Source organism: Perna viridis, chromosome 11, assembly GCF_037379345.1.
Source record: "Perna viridis isolate PV_CMFRI_1.1 ecotype Kerala chromosome 11, ASM3737934v1, whole genome shotgun sequence".
NCBI lineage: Eukaryota > Metazoa > Mollusca > Bivalvia > Mytilida > Mytilidae > Perna > Perna viridis.
The window spans coordinates 19,703,409-19,728,006 of record NC_142455.1 but is presented as its reverse complement, the minus strand read 5'-3'; the positions used below and the strand labels follow the sequence as shown (position 1 = coordinate 19,728,006).

The following is a 24,598-nucleotide window of genomic DNA, read 5'->3' as shown; positions in this document are numbered from 1 at the left end:
TGGTTGTGAAATGAGAAGTCGGTACCACGGTGTGACGGTTAAACAAAGGCAAACACTTAATTTTAAAAAAATCTATTATTTATCTATGTATTTTAAAAGAACAACACCATTACAAGACACTTCAGAAATCGTGAAGAGCAACTAATCATGTTTTACAAATTAATATCATATTTAACGTGAAATTAATATATGCATACTACAATAATTACATGCTTGTGCTGAAGCACTTACATTTTAAAGTTTAGGCAAAGAACTTTTATCCTTATTCCAACTTAACGACAATTTTTTGATCACTTTTTCTGTTCGTATTGCTTCTCTTACATTTTCCACAATTGACTGCTGCAGTTTTTTATTAATTGTGTCATAGGTAACTTCTTCTTTTTCTTTGACTTTGAAACTTGACATTTGACCCTTAAATTTAGCACGCTCTTCAATCTTCTTTCTCATAATTTCTTTAAAGTACACAGTGCCAGGCGTAAATGGTTTAAGAAAGGGTCCCTTGTCCTTAAGAAAACTTTGACGGAGATAATTTTTATCAAGTTCTTCTACCGTACTCAGTTTTTGCTCTCTAGGTGCAAGCTTCTTCCGGTCAGGTAGATTGTTCTTGATGACAAGCCGTTTTTTTGGAGCTTCGATCCTAAGTTGTCGAAGGCGATGAAGAAGCCGAGGAAATATTGGCACCTTTTGACCTTGGGTAGAGGCCATACGCCCGAGAAGTTTTGTCTCCGATAGGAACTTCATTAATCGTAATGTAAACGGAAACTTTTTAGCCGATAAAAATCTTGCAAAATCTGTTCTGTTCAGTACGAGGGCTTCACATCCGCCAGACATGCTTGTAACTGTAAATAAGTTCGTATCAAGATTCAACAACATTTCAAGGTCACCGAAAATTTCCCCTGCTGAAACAATACATATATCGATAATTCTTTGGAACTCCATTCTCTCCGCCGCAACATATCCACCGTCCACGCGTTTAACATACGTCTTATCATCCATATGAGAACCCTTTGTGTCTCCACGACTTATCATGGTGTCTGTTTTCTTTGGAACGTGCAAACTAAAATTCATAAAATTTCAATACCCGTTTATATTATTTTATATAACCGGTACATTGAACTAAACTCGCGTGAATCGTTTTCACCAGGATCATGTATGCTTAATTTCATATATTACCAAAATACAGCCGTACAATTGTATTGATCAATATTTAGACGACTTAAAAAAAACAAATAATTTTACCGCATAACGGGTTACATGTATTTGGCGATTTTTGAGACAAAAAGATACAAGTACGGAAAAAATTGGCGTTTTTTTTTAATTTGACGAATTCTAACTTTTGCACTAAGTTCTGAAGCCCAGAGTAAATATTTTGCGGAATATGTTTTGGCGTTTAAATGTTTGCGTCACTGTTCTACGAACTATACAATACCTAATTATTTCTAGTAATTCTTTATCCAAATCTTTCCCGTCAAATATCTGTTCGTATTGTTTCTGATGACGCCGAGGTATTACAGACAACTTTGCTCGGCCCCTGAAAATAATTGAAAAATGACATTTTTTGGGAGGGGGATTAGCATCATAAAACACGACAATAAAATGTAAACAAATAGAAATGAAAAGATGCAGACCAAAGCAGAAATATTTCAAAGATGAAAAAAAGGAAAATTAAACGCAGTATTAAAAAATAAGTTACAAAAAAGACAGAAACTCGTTTCAAGTTTGCATTTTGTATAAGAAAACAAAATATGCCTGGTAGCAAACCAACCCCTCCTCATTCTATTATCGGGCAGATCCTGCTTTTTGATAGTCCGACACGTAGAGTCGAATATTTGTTGAGCTAGCTCACAGAAGCAACAGCCCGCAGGTAGGCATCTCGTATATGGACCTCAATTACTTATGTTTGTCGGAAAAATAGTGCCCGGGAGGCGGGACAGGTCCTCCATATATACGATATACGGAATGTACATTTTATATGGGTTCATTCTTCAGAAATTTTTGCATAGATTGGGGTATATTTTTTTTACCTGGTATACATATTTTTGCTTCCCTTTTATCTGACATATAATTCTTTTACAATCTTTTATGTATGGTTAGCCTTAGAAGCAAAGGAATTGAATGTGTATTAGGTACATAAACGTTGTTTGCATAGTATGAGATCGAACATGGATTTTAGTATTGATTGATTTCAGACAAAAAATTGGGTATGGTATTCCAGACTTAAGCTCACATTGATATGACTTGTGTCCTGTTTTTATTTTAAAAAATACACACCCCCATCAAAATATACCCGATTTATCCCCTCCCCCCATAGGAGGAGTGACTACTATGTTTTGACTCGTCAAGGGATTGAACACGTTACCATTACACCACTCAGAGGTGGTTAAAACGAACTTTACTTAGTTATAAAATATATTCCTTTGAAATCTTTCTCTTGTGTCACGACTTCATCGTTGGCATTGAATGTCCTTTTCACCAAAGCTGATTTAAGCTTTTCCTGCTGATCTTCGGTCCACTTACAGAAGAATGGGTGAGTTTTTATAAACAGGTCTTTCACTTCCGATTCTCTTTCCATTTGGCTCTGTAAATTTGTAAACGGAGATCAAAGTGTTCTTATTAAGCCAATGGAATAATGGAAACAATATTTGTCAACGCGATTTGTTAATACTTTTAACGCAAAAACGTGATAGTTTCATTGTGATTTTGTGTGGTTGCTTGCAATTGTTTGCGACAAATGAATATTGAAAGGACCTTTCGCACAACTATATTTTGTGTCATGAGCACACTTACTTTGTGTCAGAAGCACTAACACACTTACATTTAGATCCAAGGCTCACTACCATTAACTTGAATTTATACATGTTGGACCTATATGGGGCTTCTTTTCATGAAGACGGATGAGAGAGGAAAAGGCGCTACCAAATATTGAAAGTATGGCTGGCGACGTCCTTTAAAATTCAAGACCCTCGGTCTTCCGGGCAAGTTACTATCATTTATGTTTTTGTATTTTATACAAGTCAAAATTTATATAATAGTTGACGATTTACAGGACTTTACCATGATCAAAAGACTGTCCAGTGAAAAGTGATATTGCCTGAAACGTTGATAGTGCCTCGAGTCACAGATGAGGGCTTCAATGTTGAAGGAAAAATTACTTCCTTAGGGCAGTCAATTTATCGATGATGCCATATCCACAAGCAAATATTTCATTGAAGAATCTGAAGAGCGCATTATTGTGTGATAAATACCTTTTGACATTTTAACGCAATATAATAATACATGACCATGATTTAGCCAATAAGAATATATCATTCTTCTCTGATATGAAACAATAACTTATACATGTATATTAGCAATATTTGGTTCTCCCAAGAACTCTTATGTTGTACCTGCATCGCCCTTTCGTAAAGAGCTTTAGAAATCACCATCAAGTCTGTATCAGCATCAGTAATAATGTTGGCATTTTCTAATCTGTAACGTTCTTCTATCATCTTTCCCGGACCTACATTTAGAGTAGTATACAATATAAAGAGAGATGTATGATAATATAGTATTACTGCATTGGCTTAGTCGATCATTGGTCCCAGGCTAGCCATATTGGACTGAAGCATAGCCGAAGTCCAATATTTCAAGCCGACGACCAATAACTCAGCCAATAGCGAAAACCTTACGCAATTGCACATTTATTGAATAACTAGTCCAATACGCTAGACCAATATGGATTATAACCAGTCCAGTATGGCGCAGTGGACGGGTAAAAGCCGTATTGGACGGCTATGTCCCGTATTGGTATTGGCGCTCTTCTGTATTTTGTATTGTATTGGCAATTTTGATCATATTTAGGTTAATATTCGAACGTTAGTCAATAAAGACGCCTTCACTTAAAACTCGACCTTAATGAAAGTGAGACAGTGTCTGATATACTTAGAATACATTTGTACCAGTATATTATTTAAAATATATTCACGATTATACACGTAATTATGCACGTTTAAAATTTGATATCGTACACGGGTGGATGAGAGAGTAATCAAGGGAACCAAGGTTATAGCGGTAATCAAAAGAATATAATCCAGGGACAAAGACCAGACATGGAAAACAGACACACACAACAAAGAACATAAAGTAACTAAAATCATACATACAAAGTAAAAAAAGTAAATGAGCAACTCGGACTCCACTAAAAACTGGGAGCATGGACCAGGTGCACCGGTAGGGTAAGCGTCCTCTGCTTTTCTAGAAACACCCGCCGAGTTGCTCATAAAAAGTCAAGTCCGGGGTAGACAAACGAGGAAAGGTAAACTATGACCCGTTGAATAAATCAGTTTTCATGATGCTGATGGATACATCATAACGATCCACGAGTTCATGATGACGACCATAAAACTTCTGTAGTGATGACTTCAATTTTGTAGCAACATAACCCTGTTCCAGAAGCCTATTTGTTAGAGTTCTAGCGCGATGCAAAAAGTCTGCGTAGCTTCGGCAAGCTCTGGCATAACGTATGAGTTGTGATATGAACACTCCATACGCAGGAGCCGAAGGGATGTTGCCGCAGATGAAAGGAAAGTTGCCAATTTTGAATGAAAAGTCATCACGTTTGTCGTAAAGTTTGGTCAATAGTTTTCCTTTACCATCGATTTCTAAGTGTAGTTCAAGATATGAGGCTGACTTCACAGTGTCTGTAGTATCCTGGATCCGCGATTTCAAGTCATGAATGATTAGGATAAGTATATTAACAAAAGGCTAAGTGAAACGAAGCAAAACCAGTTTTGTTTTTGTTTTTGTTTTGTTTTTGTTTTTGGTAGAATTCGTAAAAAAAGATCGAAATGTGTGCCACAAAAATCACTTTAGGGTTGTCGGGCGCACGCCAAGTACGCGCATTTCCTTTGATTCGCGCCTGCGTTTATATTATATTGTGTAGTGTTAACTGTTTAATCAGTACAATATACAAAAATGGATTAAATTATTTTTTTAGACGTTGACAGAGAATCAACGTGAACGTTAGAGATTATATGAAGATTTAAAAGGCCGGGCAAGTGTAAGATAAGAAGAAAATAGTTGATTTGTTCGCCTTTTCTTCACACACTCACCAAACGAGTCGACCCTGAATCCGAATTGTCTGACTGACCGGATGTTGCCATGGTCTTTGTTTATTGGTGGTAGTTTACTCTCCTGGTATTCCATGAACATAGATAAACCTCCCTTTAATACAACATACATCCTGTAAGTAGAGCAAAAAACAAATTGGTTTACATACTAAACCTTTCTGATTGTTTATTCTTATAGGGCAAGTTTAATTATTTGTATAGGCAATGCGACGTCATAGTAGATCGATTTGTAATCCTCATATTTCTCGCCACTTTAACAAGGCCAAATTTTTACTCTACATAAGTATATGATTAAAGTTGATTTACTTAACCATAGACGGGTTTTTAAAACAAGATATAGTTTGCTGATGGTCGTAATCATTTAGATTACATACCACGAATTCAACCAATGAGCTTTCAGAACGTACGCAAAAATAGTCCTTCACAAGTTTTGTGCACTTGTGTTATGCTGCTGTGGAAAAAATGCACATCAAATCTGCTTAAGTGAGCTTGTGTTTGACAGGGAATTATATAACCTTTATTTTTACGTAAAATGGTCACTGTGACTTACTGAATTAAAATATTTTTAATGAGTTCTGCATTAATACCCCTTTTGTGAAATGTAGGGGAATTCCCATTCTATTTTTAGCTCATTGTCTTCTAGGAGCCGGTGTCGCACTGCAAGGAGGTAAACCCCACATGCTATGTCAGGGCTGTTAGTGTACACATGCAGCTTTTAGGTGATGTCTTTTTCAAGTTAAATTTAAGGAAGAAGCTCCATAACTCATCGAACTTTGTGAAATTAGCATTGAAGCCTATGTGAAGTGACATTAGTGGTTTGTAGCCTTTAAATGCACAAGTATGCTATTTTATTGACAATGAAAATGTACCACTTACCGGTCGTTAGATCCGGTTAGTTTCTTCAAAAATCTGTTTTTCTTCAGTTTTCTGTGTCCTGCATGCTTGAATACGTCTACCAATGTATCTTAAAAATATAATATTCATATTCTCATCCTTCTCAATTAAAAGGTTTTTTTTATTATGGTGATTTCTAGTGAAGCATCGTTTGCATAAAAGTCCTATTTCAATTTGGACCCTTCGTTTTATATCCTAACGTTTTATTTCAGATTTCATCATACTCCCAATAAAAACCAAATGGTAGTTCCCAAAAGCATTTATGAGTTTTTATATAAAAATAGATGTGGTATGATTACCAAAGAGACAACGAACAATTAAACGTCTACAGGTCACCACACGGTCTTCAATGATGGGCAAACCCCTTACCATAAGCTGTAAAAGGCTCAAAAATAAATAAAGTGAAACTATTCATAAAGGACGAAATTTGATCTAATCTATAAACAACATGTTTGTGAGCACACAACCCTCCCCTAACCTACATGTATAACAGTGGTAGGAAAATACAAAAAACGAGCTTTTAAATTCTGTTGAATTTGGATTTAACGCTTGAGATCGATACAGAATACAAGGCAACAAGCAGCATCAACCTCGAAAGAGGATACAAGAGCGCAATTATTCACAATGCAATTTCCGTATGGGGGGGTCCTCACTTCCACAAAAATCTAAAAATAGATCCGAATGAAATTTCTCTAATCTAACGCAATGTTGCCAAAATACATCCATATAGCTTTTAAATTTTGAAATAAAAACCACCATGTCATGCGGTGTTTCTGCCCGTAAATTAAGGTTCAAAATGGGGGATACTTTTTCAAACATCAATTTTTCAGTAGCCATCCTAAGCCTTAAGTGCTCCATAAAATAAACATATATGGGCTGTCAGCATTCAAATTCAATACTTTTGGTTCCTTACTGTTCGTACAATTTTTTCATGAAAATATTTTTTTTTTATTATCCACTAATCGTGAACGTTTCTGTATTTTCCACGGAGCTGCATGTTGGGGTAAAAATCTGGCTGAATACCGAGGAGAAGTAATTGCGCTATTGTAACCAAGAGTCCTCGCCTTTTTTTCATTAAGCTAGTTCAAAAGCCAAACGCAACTTGTTTACTCAAACAAAAATATCGATAAGAAGACGTCCAACAGGATTTAGTGAAAATATATCATAAAATGTCTAAACAAAACAAGGTCTTCGTACAAATGCCAAGATAAAAAAGTAATGACGTTTACATTATAATATTACGTGGGATTCGTTTAGGTAGTACAATACAGTTACATCATTTCTGAACATTTGGTCTCATTTTGTTGAAATAAAGCTGTTTTGAGACAGTCCTCACAGAAATTTCTAGTGTTTTGTCATAAAAAAGGGTGCATATTTTTTAAATACTTGGTGTGTAGAGGTTCAAGTCATTTATAAGTGATTAAGTGATTATTGTTCTAAAATCCAGTAGCCATGGTAACATACTGAAAACAAAAATATTACTGAGTTTCAGTACAAATTAGGGGCGCCTTTCCAAAACTAACAGCCAAATACTATGTTTTATAACATATCAGGCACTGAGACACTACCACAGGATGAAAGCATGCATGGAGTAGGTGGGAAAAGGGTAAAAATAACAAGACCCTTTTCGATTCATTCTCTCACAATTTTAGTTCCAAAAGTTCGTGCGAAATAAGATATTTTGAAAATCAGCCATCTGATGCTGAGGAGAGAACCTAATACGGAAGGGAATAAAACGTTCCGGATACCATTATTCATTTAAAATACACCTGTTTACCATAACATATATTACATCTGTCTATGTATAAATGCTTTACTACATTTAAACAATATATCCAAATTTCAACTTTTAATTTTAAGATTTACAAAATTTGGCGGGGGTAACTTGGTGTGCGAAACAGTGCGCCTTAACGTAACTGTATATAGTGCACCCTAATCGTGAATTAACTTTGTGAAAGAACTATCAAACGCCACCGATATACTATAAAACATGGAAAAAAAACTTATTAATTCAATTGATCGTACAATAATTGTCTGTATATTAAAGTATTTGATTTGTTAGTATTTTTTTCTTTTTTTTTTTTTGAATTTGCTTTTGCTTTTTATTATTTTCCGTTTTTATTTTCTTTTGCGAGTTTTTGAATATTAAAACTGATCTTGACAGCTGAGCGTATAATGCATGTGCTTATATAGCGCAGCTATTACAATGTTATTCTTTCTGTCCTCATTTTGAAGTTTGAAACCTATACTATATAACTGTTCTAATCGAAAGTCCCCAGATATCGTTTTCAAAAACCACTTATCTTTTATGCGGAAACAATAAATTTCAATACGTTTCATAATTTTTTTGTCCCGTGCAGGTCCGGGTGTTAAAAGAATAGGCCTGCAGCAGCGCTAAGCTTGTCGTAAAAGGCGACTAAATAGTGTTCAGAACCCTAGCCGGGGGCTAGGGCGCTTTGCCCACAGAGCAACTGGGATATGTGCCCCAGGTGGTGGAATGGGGTACCCATGGCGTGTTACATGCTGGGGTTGTCAGGCTATAATACGGAAAACCTGACCGCAAACTATAGTGGTGCACCGTGTTGGGAAAGATGCCACGTTCCTCGCACGTGAAAGAACCCTGCTGTGGTATTCGGTAGGAGTAGGAACCTTTGCGCTCCGCCACAGGAGGCTAAATTGCCCGACCTTACCCATCCCCCCTTTTTTCAGTGGCAATCAAAATTTGTCGACCCTATTATCCTTGTGTCCCATCCTTTTTCTCATTTCATGTTCATTTTATCATCCATTTCATGTTCATCGTCTGAATATAGCTGAAATATTGCTGCTCGGACGTTAAACCCCAACAAACAAACAAACAAACAAACAAACAATCATTTTTTTTTCTGGTCATTTTACACATAATTTTATCACAACAGCTTACCACTATCTACGGTCAAATGATGTTGCATGAAAATGTACTTATTAATAAGTTAAAAATGTAAATTTGTGAAATGGCATGGATTTTTTAAACTTTATGTTTATTGGTCAAACTAACCTTTAGGCATACTTCCTAAGGCAAATGATTTTATCATGACATATGGCAATATATCTTGGATTTCTGCATCCGATCGTTTATCAGGAGCCTGATTAAGTAGAGTAATTAAACGGTACACTGTCTCTGTATCCATTCTGAGACGGGTGGTTTTCTCCCAACACAGTCACCAAGTGACGGTTTGTGACGTTCCTTACTTATATTATTATGCCGTTACACAGACATGGAGACGCGACATAACGTGCATGGTGTATAGTACATGTGATTAAAAAATAACAGCCGGAGGAATATACCGTACTTAATATTTTCACAACTAGTCGTAAAACTAGATACACTCCGTAATATTTAGAAAATACATGGGACAAATAAGATAATTAATTGGAAAGAGTGAAAAATCAAAATGTAAGCGAGAGTGCCGAAAACTCATAGATTTAACGAGTTTGCTGAACTTGTTTTGCCTACGAGTTAAATCTTTGAGCGTTGTTGGCACGAGTAATTATATGTATGGTTATTTACGATAGCCATTGGTTCTCCTATCATTATACATATCTTCCCCATAATTTATTGTTATTTCATTAAAAAAAAAAATTAGAATCGGCGGATTGGTATTTTGGCGGGAGAAAGTTCAAGTGATCGAACCCACATTTGGAATTAGAGATTTTTTACACAGGGAACATTCGATAAATTACTGCCATCTAATTGAATAAATATGTGACGCTTTCAGCTTTGAGTTAAAATTTATTACATTGAACGAATACATATTTCATATTCAAACCGATTTGATATGACCTTTTGCGGCTGGTAAATCTCAGTCGTGGTACATGAAAAAAATGTAAAATGTAATTATAGTACTGTAACAGTTCTGTCATAACTTATCTTACTTCTATCCGACCACGTAATTTATCATTCGAATTCGGCATTTCCAAAAATATATTTTCCCCGTGTTTTATAACCAGAAAGGTCCAGTAGTTCCGTTAATGTATTTGCCTTTTTTAATTGAAGAAATAAAGTATTGTGGTGAACCATCAATTCTGCTTGGAGACGAACTTTTTCCATCGATATTGGACTTCTGTAGTTCATTATTTTTTTAATGTTCATATGAACGGTGGGAATGACGTTGTAGTGGAAGGGACAGAAGGTTCGGTTTTAGCAGGACGCTTTCATTTGTTTTCATTGATTTCCTTTGTGTGTTTTCTGTTCTTCCTCTTGTAACTTTTTGTGTGTGTTCTACTGTGTTTTGTTCATGGATTCATCTTCGATTGACAAATCCGCGGTATGTGTACATTTTCCATGTAATAGACGATTTTTTAAGTGCCGAATAGTCAAAGAGCATGCGTGACAAATACTTCCGTGATGTATGGCTTGGGATAAAACTTTTTCTCGCGGAAGTACAATATGATATATATTGGACTTGAACAAAGACTTCTACCCAGTTTGACAAAAGGGTCTACTAATTAAAACTTTGTTTTCAAACACGTAGTTGGGTCGATTTTGTACGACTCCATAGATTACCAAAAATATATAATCAGGCTGTTTTTTTAACACAAAACATAGAGGTTAATGTTAGTACAAAAAAATAGATACAAAGTTTAAAACATATGAAAAAATTAGAACGTACTCAGTAAATGCTCTTTATTTTACATTGTGTCGCTGCCTTAAGATTTATACCATTCAGGATATTACACCATTATTGCAACATCATCCGCTTTTTCTCGCTGAAATTTAAAAAAAGCAGGAATATATTATAATAGGTAATATTTGGTTCATATAACCGAAACTTTCATGCATCATCTCATTCGTTTTGTATCAATGCTTTCGAGTAGTAAGGAGTTTTAATCGATTTCTTGTCGTGTCATACTGAAAAATGTTGATAATATTTTATACTTACCTGCCAAACAATCAACACGTATACGAGAATGAGTAACGATTTGTTGTCTTTGAGTAATAAACACTTGTCTATATACGCTGGGATACATGTATACAAAACGTGTCCGTATACGTGGAGTAACATGTATACAAAACGTGTACTTCCGTGTGTGAATTAAAATGTTAAAAATCCTTCTTCGTGGTTGTGAAGTTAAAATCATTTTCACCCGGCTTTTACAACATATAGTGGACGAGTTTTTTCTTGAAAAGCAGAGGACACTTACCCTTTAGGTACAATTGGTTCTTACTACCAGGTTTTATGGGAACCAGGGTTTCTCATTTACATTTCTGTTCTTTTTGTCTTTTGTGTTATTTATGGTGTTTTGTGACTGTTTTCTTTATATACTGTTTGTCCCCGCACTAGGAATATCCAGTTCATTGATATAATCATGGTGTCCTTGTCTTCTCTTACATTCGACTCATTTTTAATTCACCAATATTTTGTTTGTCTCCCATTCCGGCTAAGTATTACATTAAGTCGATTAAATATATATATATAATGACAAATGCAGAGTGTACATGTATCTCATGCCTAACCTTATTGTTCAACATGACATTTTGACAAATATGGGCCCAACATTGCCTCAAATTTCCCTTTACATGTAAATACGTTCATACAAACCTTTGCATATAGAAAAAAAATAAGGCTCTACACGTGTGTATATATGAGGAAGATCTCAAAATATTATTTCATTATTTTGGCATTCTCTGCAGAATTTGATTAATACTTGCAGCAAAATCAAATAAAGATTTAGATATTTTGAAACAGAAAGTTAATTTAAATACTAATATAATCAGGTCCAGCCATGCTTTGAATTGTTCCCAAGTGCACAAGTTTGTCTGTTGTTGACTTAAGAGGGAAAATGGTGGTGAATTAAGTCCGTATTAGTCAACCTTAATCCTTTATCACAATTTTCACATTTTCCAATGTCAATGCAAAAAGGATAACAATCATACTTACAGTTAACATTGAAAGAAATACTGATAGGGTTTATAGTCGTCCCGGTAAGAATTTTAGGTAGAAATTGTTCAATATCTATGCCTTTGTAATTGTCCATTGGTAGAGCATGCAGCAGATCTATGGAAATCTGGAAAACTAAACCAGTGATAAGGAGCTACTAACTGTACAGACCCTTGAGGGCCTGAACTCATATTTTCATCTTGTGAATATTGATGTTGCATCTGTTATAAAATAATCATGGATAAAACCAAATAATCGAGAGCAATTTGAGTTCTAAAGTGCTCAAGTGCAAGGTCCAATGGCCAGATTTCATAACCATACGTAGAATGATGGACTTCTCATAAGTTCAGCATTGGCATGGAAGGTAAGACACAAGGTAATTACCGGTTTTTATTTTAATGGTTGTACATGTTATTAGGAAACAATTTGCTTCTCACTCGGACAAAATAGATTAAATTTTCTGATAATTCTTCTAATTGTGTTTCAATTTTCAAAACACAAATTACATACCATATCTTGGATGAGGAATCACACCACTCAATAGAAGCAGAAAACCAACAAATTACGCATGATATGCATCTTCTTATTCTTTAGAGGCTATCAGTCGAGGGCGAATTTAGTACTTTATATAAAAATAATCACACCAAAAAGGTGAGTACGTCTTTCACACAGTGTATTTTAATTTAATAAGAAAGAATCTCTCTCTCTCTCTCAGCAATTGTAAGTTTCTTTCTAACTACATGTAGCTATCATGGTTTCAAGATATTTGCTGAAAAGCGTAAAAAAGAAAAAAAAACGTCATTTTTCACCTTTCAAGAGCAATAACTGGAACAAGGAGTTGTCCGACAACTTTGATCCAGTGCATACTTTTGTAGACTTTTAAATAACGATCGTTTCGGCAATTGAAAGAATTTGACCAAACCAAATAGTTTTTGAGATATATGACTGACCTCTTCGTTATATTTTTACATGTCACAATCGATTAAACCGGGGCTAGTTACGAAAACCGAAAGATTGCTATTGGAATGTGGAGTTATCAAAGGCATTAGTTATTAAAATGTTCGAAAATGGTTGTTGTTTAAAGATTACAACCATAAATCTTTGAAAGATGCCGTTAATTGTGGGGGGGAAGCACTATTCGATCACAAGAACGTCCATTTTCATATATTGACGGGTAACATTAAGAAATGCTTGCTTCCCATTTCAATATATCTAAGTTGTTTTTTGGCGTATTTTGATAAAACAAACTTTTTTGGGAAGAGCAGTTTGTGCTGCAGACGATATCATGTTTTTATGGCGTAATGATAAGATCAAAGCGTATTACAATATCACAAATGTCTCCTCTTTGATGTGAACATTTTAAAAATGGAAAGAAATCGAGTTGAAGACAAAATGTTAGACATTTTTTTTGAAGTTCTGCGGACAGTTTTTTATCGGGACTTTTATTAACTATACTGACAATTTATTACATAACCCAAATGAAAAAATATATAAAATCAGTCTTTTTGTTAAAAGCCTTTTTGTCCGTATTTCAATTATGTCACAAATCTTAATTTTTTCGACGTTGGCCATTGGCTACTTTCTTGCTATACGGTTGTGAAATATAACAGCAAATAGTATTTTACCGAAGTATATTCACGCTTAAAGGACTGTATAAATATTCAGAATATCATGTTTATTCTAAAAAATAATGAGTTTTATTGTCTAATAGTAGATAAATACGCACGTATGTTGTGATGTCACGTTGTCTTTTTCCAGGCGTTTTCTACACGTTGCGTGCTACCCGGTCTTCATCGAAAGCTTTTTTCGTTAGCTTTGAGTGAACTAATAACCATGAAATTTTGAGTTTTACATGTATATATGCTGCAGTACCTTTATATTCTAAAAATAAAGGTACTTGGTTGAACCTTTATCTTAGCGCAGCATTTTGTCTGTGTCTAACCAAAATGTCACATCTAAAATTTGTATATTCTTATTAATTCATGCGTACAATAAAAAGTTTTGAAAAGTTATGATACTAGATTAAATTAATACGACTGTGGATGTAATGAATAAAAAAAAAATAAGATTTTAACGAATCTGATAAAATAATGGAAGAAATGTTGAAAAGAAAACAGGAGAAAGAAAGCCCCTCCCCCCTTGCGCGCATTCCTGTCTGTTCATATGCAATGATGCCCTGGTGAAATCGGGATCGGCGTGACTGCATCAAAGTATTTTGAAATGTGTAGACACGCGCTTGCACATTCGCTGTAGAAATATTGTAAAATCAACGTATTTCATAATCTTGACAATTATTTCATCTATAAGATATAATATGTACAAATATTGCACAAATATTTTTTTGATTTTTTTTTTTTTTCAAATCACACCAAAAACAAAAAGATTTATTCTGGTGTGGCCTTTTTGACCTCTTACAACCCGAAAACCGTAAGAGATATCCGAAAAATCTGATTGAAAAATACAGGCAGGATTATTAATGAGGAATCCAATGAAGAATCCAATGAAATAAAAAATTCGAAAAAAAAGGTATGAAAATGTTTTTAGACGTTGCCGAACTTTGACCCCCTATAACTTGAAAACGGTCCAAAACACATAAAATTTGTTATACATTTGTTTACCCGAATTAAATAAAGAACACATTGAAAATCGGATAATTAAATCGAAAAAAAACAATCTACATCGGTTTTTAAAAAATACGTATTTTTACCCTTTTTGTCCCCTTTTTCTAAAGCGGCAGGGGCAACAAAGTCCAAATTAAACAGGAATCTTCTTAGTTGTTGGTAAAATCATATAAACATTTCAGAACAATTCGTCAACCACAACTAAAGTTATCGCACGGTAACGAAGTGTCCCCAGACCACGACGACGACGACGCGGACGACGACGTCGCCGCCGACCAGGACGACTGCGCTATAACATTATATGACCGCAAGTTTTATTCATCGTATAATAAAAACGGGAAATTTTGCTCTCAAATTTTCTCTAATAGGGAGATTTGCCAAGGTTTTGTTTTCTCGAATTGTTTAGCAATGTTTTATGTTTAGCAACAGACCTTAGAATTCCGAAAAGAGTACATGCATGTATTCGGAAATTTCAACATACATCTACATTAGAGATATAAAACCAAATAGGAAAGAAATAAATTCACTTTATACACTTCCACAATTCGATTTCATACTGACTTTTTCGCATGTAGATTTCTTGGCTTTCTGTTTTAGTGAAGGTGTTTTACTTTTTTTAGCGCATCACGAATTTTTTTTCATAATACCTAACATTTTTCTCATATGATAAAATTCCCTTCAAATCATTTTTAAATGATAGATGCCAAACTATTTACCATATCAGGATGTAATCTGGTCATTTCAATTGACCAAAACGTACGAAAAATTAATATCGAATCGGATAATTAAATAATAAAAAAAAATGTCGTTTGTGTTATTTTACGTAAAAAAATTAAATAAGCACACTTCTTTTTACATGTAACAATTATAGAACGATTTGACACCAACACCGTACGCTACGTCACAGCATTTAACTCTATGACTTTTCAACACTTTAAAGTTCTACGCCCCATACTAAGTTAAAATCCCATCTCAAAAACATCATGCATCGTTATTTCTCAAGAAAAACGGTACACCAAGATCCTGATACGTAGTACTTGGTAGAGATTCTTCATACTTTGTAAAAAATTATCCAAATCATCTTCCAACTAGACCGAAGAAGACGTTTTCGAAATGCTGAAAATTTTGATCGACGACATATTTTTCCAGTGTGGCCCACTTCATAGCTGATCTGATCCAAAGAGAGGAACATCGTTTAGCCAGGTCATTTGATCTCCGTTTCTGCTTTATAATTGGTGATACATTGTCGTTAAACAATCCTAGTATCGGGGGTTTTGCACATCGCATCTTCCCAAAATAACTTACGATAACGGATAGTATAACCACTATAACCACTGTGAAGTCAGATCTTATCTTAAAGACCGATGGAAAGGAAAAACTATTGACCAAACAATACGACAAACGTGATGACTTCTCATTCAGAATTGTCAACTTTCCTTTCATCTGTGGCAACATCCCTTCAGCATCTGCGTGTCGATTTTTTATATCACAACTTATACATTGCCAGAGTTTGCCGTAACTACACAGACTTAATGCACCGTGTGTATCCATCGGACGTGCGGACGTCTAAGGATTTTTCGAACTTTAATGGGCCTAGAGGGTATACGGTTATACCATATGTCGAAGGAAAGATAAATCAATGTAGTTTTTGATTATCATTCTTTTGCATCAGTAATTAGAAGAGGGGTCAAAGATCAATCGACTCCAATACACTTTGATAAGTGATTTAATTGAAATCGTTTCTTGTAGGTAACGGAAAATAAGTAACGTGTAAAGATCATATGTATAGAATTTCAAAATGTAAAAAAAAACTTTTTCCGACAAAAGTTGACTAATCACAGAACAAAAATGCCTCTAAAATTGGTTGCATTTTAGAGCATTATCATTGATTAAGAGATAATAAGACACCATATAGTATTACAATGTATATCTAAGTATTCTTTACTGAATAACGAATAAAATAAACACAATGTTCTCGATTCGATCTGCAACATAGGCTTTGCAAAATGAGTTTGAAGTTGCAAATTTTCACATATTTAAACTATTAATTGTACCAAAATTGTACAACACGGAATCGTTTCCGTGCAATTTGTCTAGTTTCCGGACTGTTATAAGGCTAAAAACCACTAATTCCACTTCCCATAGGCTTCTATGCTAATTTCACAATATTCAATGGCTTCTCTGGACTTTACCTTAACTTTAACCTGCAGATGACTATATATCAGCATGATTCTACATATGTCAGCTCACAATCCTCAGAATGGCATGTGGGGTTAGCAGACTTGCAGTGCAGTACTGGTCACCGGAAGTGAAGGGTCTATAAATAGCATGGGAAATCCCAGTGTTTTCACAAGATAGGGGTATATTTAAAAATCATTATGGAGATTAGGCTTCACATCACAAGAAGCAAAATGCACCTATAAAATGTACAGAAATGTTTTTCCTTTCAGAAACTGTTTAAATTTTTTAAATAAGATGAGAACTTTTTTCACAGCACTATGAGGAACAGGGGTAATTTCTGCGTAGGACTATTTTTGCGTACGTTCCAAATGCTTATTGGTTGAATTGGTGGTCTGTAACCTTTATGAACAGACACATGTAAAGTATCGAGTCTACCTTACGTTTTGAAGAAAAGACGTAAGGTTTTGAGATTTATTTCTGTATAAACAAATATCATATATATTTTTGTCGCATTTGTGTTTATATGCTTGGACCTCAAATAAAACCTTCAAGATTAACCATGAATCAGGGTTTCTCCAACAAAAAATGCGACTCGGGGGTTCATGATTAGGCTGGATTTCGTAATAAATTTGACAGTACATAAACTGTGATCTTTTAACTTTGCATGGAAGCATGTGCAAACATGTACATGCATGTTATCACAACATTTGATGTCTTATGATGTTTAACTGTGCGCCAGGCTGATGCTTGTAATGAAATATCATCTGATTTGTCATATTCTAAATACCAATAAGAATTAAACTGAATATGGGATCACAACTGTAAAAGCATATTTGCTATCCTAGGGCTATTAGGGTTTTGCCCCCTCACTTCACGCAATGAGAGGGGCAGGACCGTAACCCTTGCCTAACGAAGATGCTGTAAAATATAGGAATCGGAAATAAGCCACTCATAATTTGGAAATTTTTCATCGGCCTATATGATAGTAAATGCCGATTTTATTTGAAATAATCCATTTACAAAAAATATTTGTAACGTTCTCTTTTTCACCGTCACATACTAGACGACTTAAGCAATGCCAGAGTTTCCCTCCATCGTTTAAACCGGAATGACATCATTTATATAAGAACAGATCGACGGGCGCTTGAGGAAAAATATAGAAAAGGCGTTAAAATTAATATACCAGCAATGAACCTGGTCCAAACCCACAGTTTTTTTTTTTTTTTTTTGGTTTTTTTTTATCAAGCCTGGCTTGCTAGCTAATTCTTTAAATTTATATATGTTATTCTTATGACTATTTTGGTATTTTTGGTGCTTTGTCTTGACTATATGGATATCCTATTCTTCATTTTAATTTCCTAAAAACGAACATTGTCGAGCGCTCGATTATTGAATAACAGAAAAAATATGTCAAACTTTTATCTATCTGCTTAAAAAGCACTTAAAATCTTGATCATGTCAAAAAATCTATTCCTTTGGATGATATTCGTGCTTTTCTGTTGTACCAACAGTTCGGAAACAGAACTGGTTGTCCGGAAATTGATTTCGTATTTTACAATTTTAGTATAATTAGTGGTTAAAATATGTGAAAATTTGCAACTTCAAACTTATTTTGCAAAGCCCATGTTGTAGATCGAATCGAGAACGTTGTGCTTATTTTATTTATTATTCAATAAAGAATATATATATATATATTCTACGGTGTCTTATTGTCTCTTAATCATTGAAAATGCACAAATTTTGTCGGAAAAAGTTCTTTTTCACATTTTTGAAATTGTATACATGCGATCTTTACATGATATTTGTATCCCAATACCTACAATGAACGATTTCACTTATTTTACTTATCAAAGTGTATTGGTGTCGATTGATCTTTGACCCCCTCCTTTAATTAATGCAAAATAGCACTAAAAGGGAAATGATTCGTTTACTGTGTCATAGTTTTTCTATCCTCTGCTCTGTCATCTACCTCGAACGTGATATTTTATTAGCGACTCGGTGGGTGTATCTAGTTTTTAGTGGAGTCCGAATCGCTCATTTAGTTTTGTTATTTTGCACGTATTATTTTGGTTATTTTATGTTTTTTTTCCCTGTCTTTGTCCCTTAATTGCGTTTTTTTTTTTTTTTTTTTTTTTGTGTTGCTCTTTACTTTGCACATTTATTACGAATAAGTTTAGCAATCAATAAAGTGTATACATTAGATAAATATACAGCATTAGTCGGACAATTTACTACCCGAAAATATTCTGTGGCCTTAATATCTGCTACAACGAAAGCGCACACTGGTAAGAAAATAAATACAAAATTTTAATGAAAACTTTGATTATTTTTTATGATTGATGTTGGTATTAAGCTGAACCACAGGATAAGTTTGATGAAATGATTGATGGTTGGAACAAATCAAAGCTCGCTTGCCCTACATTATACATTTAGGAACTTCAGGAATATGTGAATGCTATTCTTTTATTTGATTTTTTTTAAGTGCAGATTTACTTTTTTTATTGTTATTTACACTTTTTTGTTATTGAAATAGAGAAGTTACCACAATAAGTTATTTTTTTAAAGAAATATTTATGATGCCTATAAAGTTAAAGGGCTACATTTGATACATAATTCAAATAACGAATGTAAACATTTAGAACAAGAAATTTCCTAGAGTTTAACTTAAGTAACTACTTTCGGTCATCAACCAGAAGCAATTACAAGGAGTACAGAAAAAAAATTATCGTAATGTTAACAAGATAATTTAAAGCGTTGGTACCATTACATAGATATGATTATCGAAGTGCACAAAGTTGGCATTCGAAAATGTTTTCTGTTTTCGCCCAATTTTCTAACTTTAAAGTGATATTATATTCGCTTTGTCCATAGTGTTGTACTCTGCAAGGGTTGGTAACTTTAATATCACTTGAGCAACCGGTCTTTAAGTACAGATACAAAGCTTCTATCAATGACAAATATTATTATTAAACCTAGACACCAGTTCTGTTATAACGAGGCCAGTGACTGATAAGTTCATGAAGTCTTGTTCCAGGGCAGTTCGTTCCCTCAATATCTGTGTCCCATAATCCTGTAGTTTTGCTTGAGTCTTCCAGTATCATAATCACACTGCAGCAATTTATTCACGGACGTCAGCGTCATTTGGCACACGATCAGTAAAGTCTCCAATGATACAAATAGCTAAAATTCAAATACATATGTGTATTAGATAAGTCCTCAAAATTTCAAATGAGTAAATTCATGTAAAATGCTCGTACACACGTGTGTAAGTTAGGTTTTTATTGATTTTGAAAGTAGACGTACTTCAAGAAAGGTCAATTAGTAATGACTATCAACTCGACGCTCAATAAAATTATACTAAAACAACAAATGTCCAACTCGTCACATCAGATCTACGAACTAACTGCGAATGAACTAATTTTCGTGATGTTCTAATTTTCGCTATTTTCAAATTGATTTTAACACTATACAACGCTATAGTGTTGAAAATGGATACCCGCGAACATGTCCAATTGATAGAATCCGCGAAAATAAATGCCTAGTTTAAATTAATTACATTAGTTACTGCCAGTAATATGCTAAAATTCAGGGAATAGATTTTAATCCAGAAGCATTACTGCAAATATGATAATACGAATCGCATCTCAATTGCTACCTAACCAACAGTAAACTGTTACGTTACAGGTCTCAATTGTTACCCAACTAACTGTTACGTTGTATATCTGAACTGCAATGTTGTCAAATTTTTTGACAGATTCAGCGACACCAAAGTAAAATTTATTACTATTAAGCACGAATTTGATATCAGTCTTACTGGAAGTTTCATCCACCTGAACTTTCCGGATTTTGCAGGCAAAATGACCGAATAGTTCTGAATGAGAAAAACATATTGAATGTAGAGTAAGCTTCTAGTTGTTTCGTATCCAAACATAAGAAACATCATGACCACAGACAGATTGCGCTATATCTTCTAGAACTTGAGTTGTCGATAAGGCCACTCTAGCTCAATACTGTCTTTTTACAGGTTAAACCTCACTCATATTAGTTTTGTTATAAATGGGTGTTTTATAGATTTTTTTTTTGATTTTTTTTAATACAAAACTATAGTAATAATTTCTAGCTGTAGAAAGTGAACCTTGATTCTTTTTGTACAGACGTGTCCCTGTAACGTCTACATGGATCTTCGGTGGTTAAATCTTCCACAAATTAGTGAATAATTAAGTCATGAAGAATGAATTCATTTACCGTCATCATCATTAGAAAGAAATTACTTGAAAAAAATCAGTACCGTCTAAAATTGTCGTTGTAGTTTTAACGCAAAAATAATGAATAATATCCGATCACTGTAATCTGAAATTTGATAAATGCCGCGTTTAGCTAAACTGCCAAATATCGGAATTTTGTTTATCAAGCGCCTTCATAAATGTTTCCATCCTCTCCGACAATGAAGTTAAAATTAATATCAGTCCATCCTATTCAGAAAAAAAAACAATTATGCAGTGGTGAGTCACTCAAAACAAATAATTTTGGTTTAATCACGGCACTATTTAATTCTCCCTTTCTAATTTTCTTCCGGTCCAATCTAGATATATAAACACTCGTTATTTTTAGGACGCAGTCGGTATAGTTTCGCTTTTTACCCTTTGACCTTAAAGACGCTCTTCTATGGAAACGCAAGGCACCTGATCGCAATTTTGTATCCCGATTGGCCCAAAACTGACAACTTAATGGCGTTAAAAAACTGTATCGAAATTGAAATAGCATGCAATGTGTCATTTTGTTGATGGAATACATATGTAAAAAACTATAAGTAAAACGAACAAACTTTCACTGCGTCGGCTATCTTTTTTTTAGATAAAACTTGATTACAAATGGCACTACTTAACTCTCCTTTTCTAATTTTATTCCAGTCCATTTAGCATGACCACTCGTTACTTTTACAAATGGAACTACTCATTAAGCCTTTCTCAATGATGTCTATTTTTTTTTTTGCTACTACTTACAGATTACTTGCATTACTGGACTGGTTGAATTGTTTGCCATTATTTTTACATTCACATCGCAACGAGTCTACTATATGTCGCCGGAAATTATGCTCACCATTAGATTATGTTGAGCAAGGCAAAAATAAGTATAATTGCCAGTTGTCAACGATGATATTTAATTCTGCAATAAAGGACACGAATTATAAATGGAATGAAAACAATGTATAATATATGAAATATTCCGCCGTTAAATTCAAATATCAATTATTTTACAAAGATTATTACAATTGTCTAACCTGAAATAAAGGATGTCGATAAGACAATCCACTCTGGTGAAAGTCAAAGTGCAGAATGACAATTTAATAAAAGAAAAGTAAAGTCCGTGCAGCGGGAACCTGTTAGCGGAGAGCGGTCCAGTCAACCGTCACATGATGATTACAATAACAATGATTATGATTATGAGATGAAGATGGAATGTATAGGAATATACTCATAAGTAAATAAGATAATAAACGAAAGTATATTTAGGTATTAAATAAATGTATAACAACCTAAATATAACAACCAAAAATATACCAATATATATATAAATATTTATACTGTGACATATAGTATTTGCCTGTAGCGATGTCTAAATTTTTGGAAATAGCTGGAACTACTTTGGCTCGCTGAATGTTCAATTTCCAACAAACAATGTGAGAAGAAAGTATCCTTTCTGCATTCGGTTTTGTTTAAATGTATACTAGCAGAAATGATCAAGAAGCTGTTAACAGTATGGTTCTTACCCCGATCATCCATGTAATATGTTTGATATTCTTTTACTCGTAAAGCGCACTGTGATCTTGAATAACACCCTGCATCGCCACCATGATGTATTACGACGCTTGAACGTGGAAGATCATGTGTTAACGCAGGCCGAAACCGGTTGTGAGGTCGAACATCCCATTCTTTACGCAGGACGATTGGAGGACAATTCCAATCAGGATCAGGATCGGCTGTAAAAAAACGCTTTCCATCAAACTGTAAATAGCTTATTACTAAAAAACAAAGTAAAAAAAAACTTGTCAAGGTTATTTCTTAGTAGAAACATCAATTCGATAAAAGTCATTCGAAACAAGTTTTTTGATTGGTTGAATTTGATTCCCTTTGATCAAATCATATTATTTTGTATAACCTGGTAGGTACAGCGACGCTCATTTTCTTCTTTTTCAAATAACAAGGTTTAAAATATTGATTGTCCTTAGAACCATATATTATACATAAAATTTTTAGCAAATAGTTTTGTCTCGAATCTCATTCTTTTGAGTCGTATCAACCTGATTCGCATTCATCCTAAATTTTTTCATCCCTCTTTGAAAAATACACAGTCCATGGGTTAAACGATTGATGAAAATGTGTTTCTTTATATGTGCCTAATTTGACACAAATATTTGTTATGGTTTCCTATGACAGAAATTTAAGTCATATAGTTTATTTGTAAATGTGGTTTTTACTATTTACTTTGACTTAACAAAATTTCCAGGAACATACTTTTCTTTTCAAAGTGTATTTGTGCACATGATCCGCAAACTACATTGTGTACATTATTGTGGAAAGCAGGCCATTTAACACCGTGAAATGTCTTGACCGCGGGTAAAACGACTGTATCATTAAAATTGTCCGTAATGATTCAAGATCAATTATAGAAATATCCCTTAAATGGGTAAACAAAATTTCAATTTCTAAGGATTTTTAAATGGTTTGATAACTCATCCAGTGCCATGTTATGTACAAAATCGAAAATAAAATACGTTACATACGCTTCAGTCCTTGAATTGCACATACCAGAACGTCTTGGTGATTGATTTGGTATCCATTTTCGATAAGTTTGGTCTTAAGTACTTCTTGTATACAAACACGTTTGGTTTAGACCTTCCTATGTACTTGATTCTTATGTTGCTAGTGGGAGGTTACTCCTTAAAATACGTGTACAGTATATAGAATTTACAATATTAATATGATTGGTGTGTTTGTATGTTGTACTTCTTTGTTAAAGCAATATAGATCTAGTAGACATGTCTATCGTTTTGTGTTGTTTTATTCTATTTTACCGTCACATTTTTTAAATGTAAGCCAACTTGTTGCTGACCAGCCCGTCTGAAATTCGAAGATATAAGAGAAATATATCACATGAGAGTAAATATATGATGTACATTTTGTTTCCTCTTGAGTCGGGGCTCTTGAGTATATAATTAGAAAGTTTAATAGACAATTTCAAGAATATTACATACAAATTTCTTTTTTTAAGTGTTATTACACTTCTGTGATCAATATCAGTGCTGGTTTGTGTATTACTAAAGTTCGAAGTTAATGGTCACTTCTATATCCCTCGCCTGGCATACTTTTGATGACAAGCTGTTGTTGACATTATGGTACGAAAATATGTTTGGCCTGAATTACCTAAATATACACTTTTAAATTTCTTCAATTGTTAAAATAGCACTTATTTGCATTGGTGGTTGTAGGTTTTGGTTCAATGGTATCCTCGAAGCAGAGGACGCTTACTCTACCAGTTCATCTGATCCATGCTCCAAGTTTTTAGTGGAGTCCGGGTGTCTCAATTACTTTTGTTTATACGTGCGTGTCAATTTTGTTTTTGTTAATGTTTATTGGTGTGTGTGTGTGTGTGTGTGTGTGTGTGTGTGTGTGTGTGTGTGTATTTTGATGACCATGCGAATCCTGATTCCCTTGAAGTTTCATCTTAATATAGAAAATGAACTCATATAATACGTAACAAATGCCACTGTGAACAACTTTAATACGAAATAGTAAATACTTCCAAAATGTCTATAACAAATGTAAACACGTCGTTATGTACGCTCTGCTTTGCCCCGAACACAAAAGAAATCAAA

At 34.1% G+C, this 24,598-nt stretch overlaps 1 protein-coding gene across 1 annotated transcript; it reads right to left on the bottom strand.

The window, feature by feature from the left end:
* Positions 1–64: 64 nt before the first annotated feature.
* LOC148603248 (uncharacterized) lies at positions 65–9,193 on the bottom strand. Its single transcript, XM_088552824.1, has 7 exons — positions 9,037–9,193; positions 5,985–6,072; positions 5,091–5,221; positions 3,387–3,499; positions 2,397–2,578; positions 1,430–1,531; positions 65–1,057 (listed from the first exon to the last, which is right to left on the bottom strand). The coding sequence occupies exons 1-7, from the start codon at positions 9,167–9,169 to the stop codon at positions 235–237; spliced, it is 1,572 nt and encodes a 523-aa protein (XP_088408950.1). The 5' UTR covers positions 9,170–9,193; the 3' UTR covers positions 65–234.
* Positions 9,194–24,598: the final 15,405 nt, after the last annotated feature.

Coding starts and splice junctions, on each gene's coding strand:
- LOC148603248 (XM_088552824.1), bottom strand. CDS start 9,169: ATGGATACAGAGACAGTGTACCGTTTAATTACTCTACTTAATCAGGCT. Junction 2,579..3,386: donor TTTACGAAAGGGCGATGCAG/GTACAACATAAG, acceptor ACAAATTTACAG/AGCCAAATGGAAAGAGAATC. Junction 1,532..2,396: donor GGAATATATTTTATAACTAA/GTAAAGTTCGTT, acceptor AATTATTTTCAG/GGGCCGAGCAAAGTTGTCTG.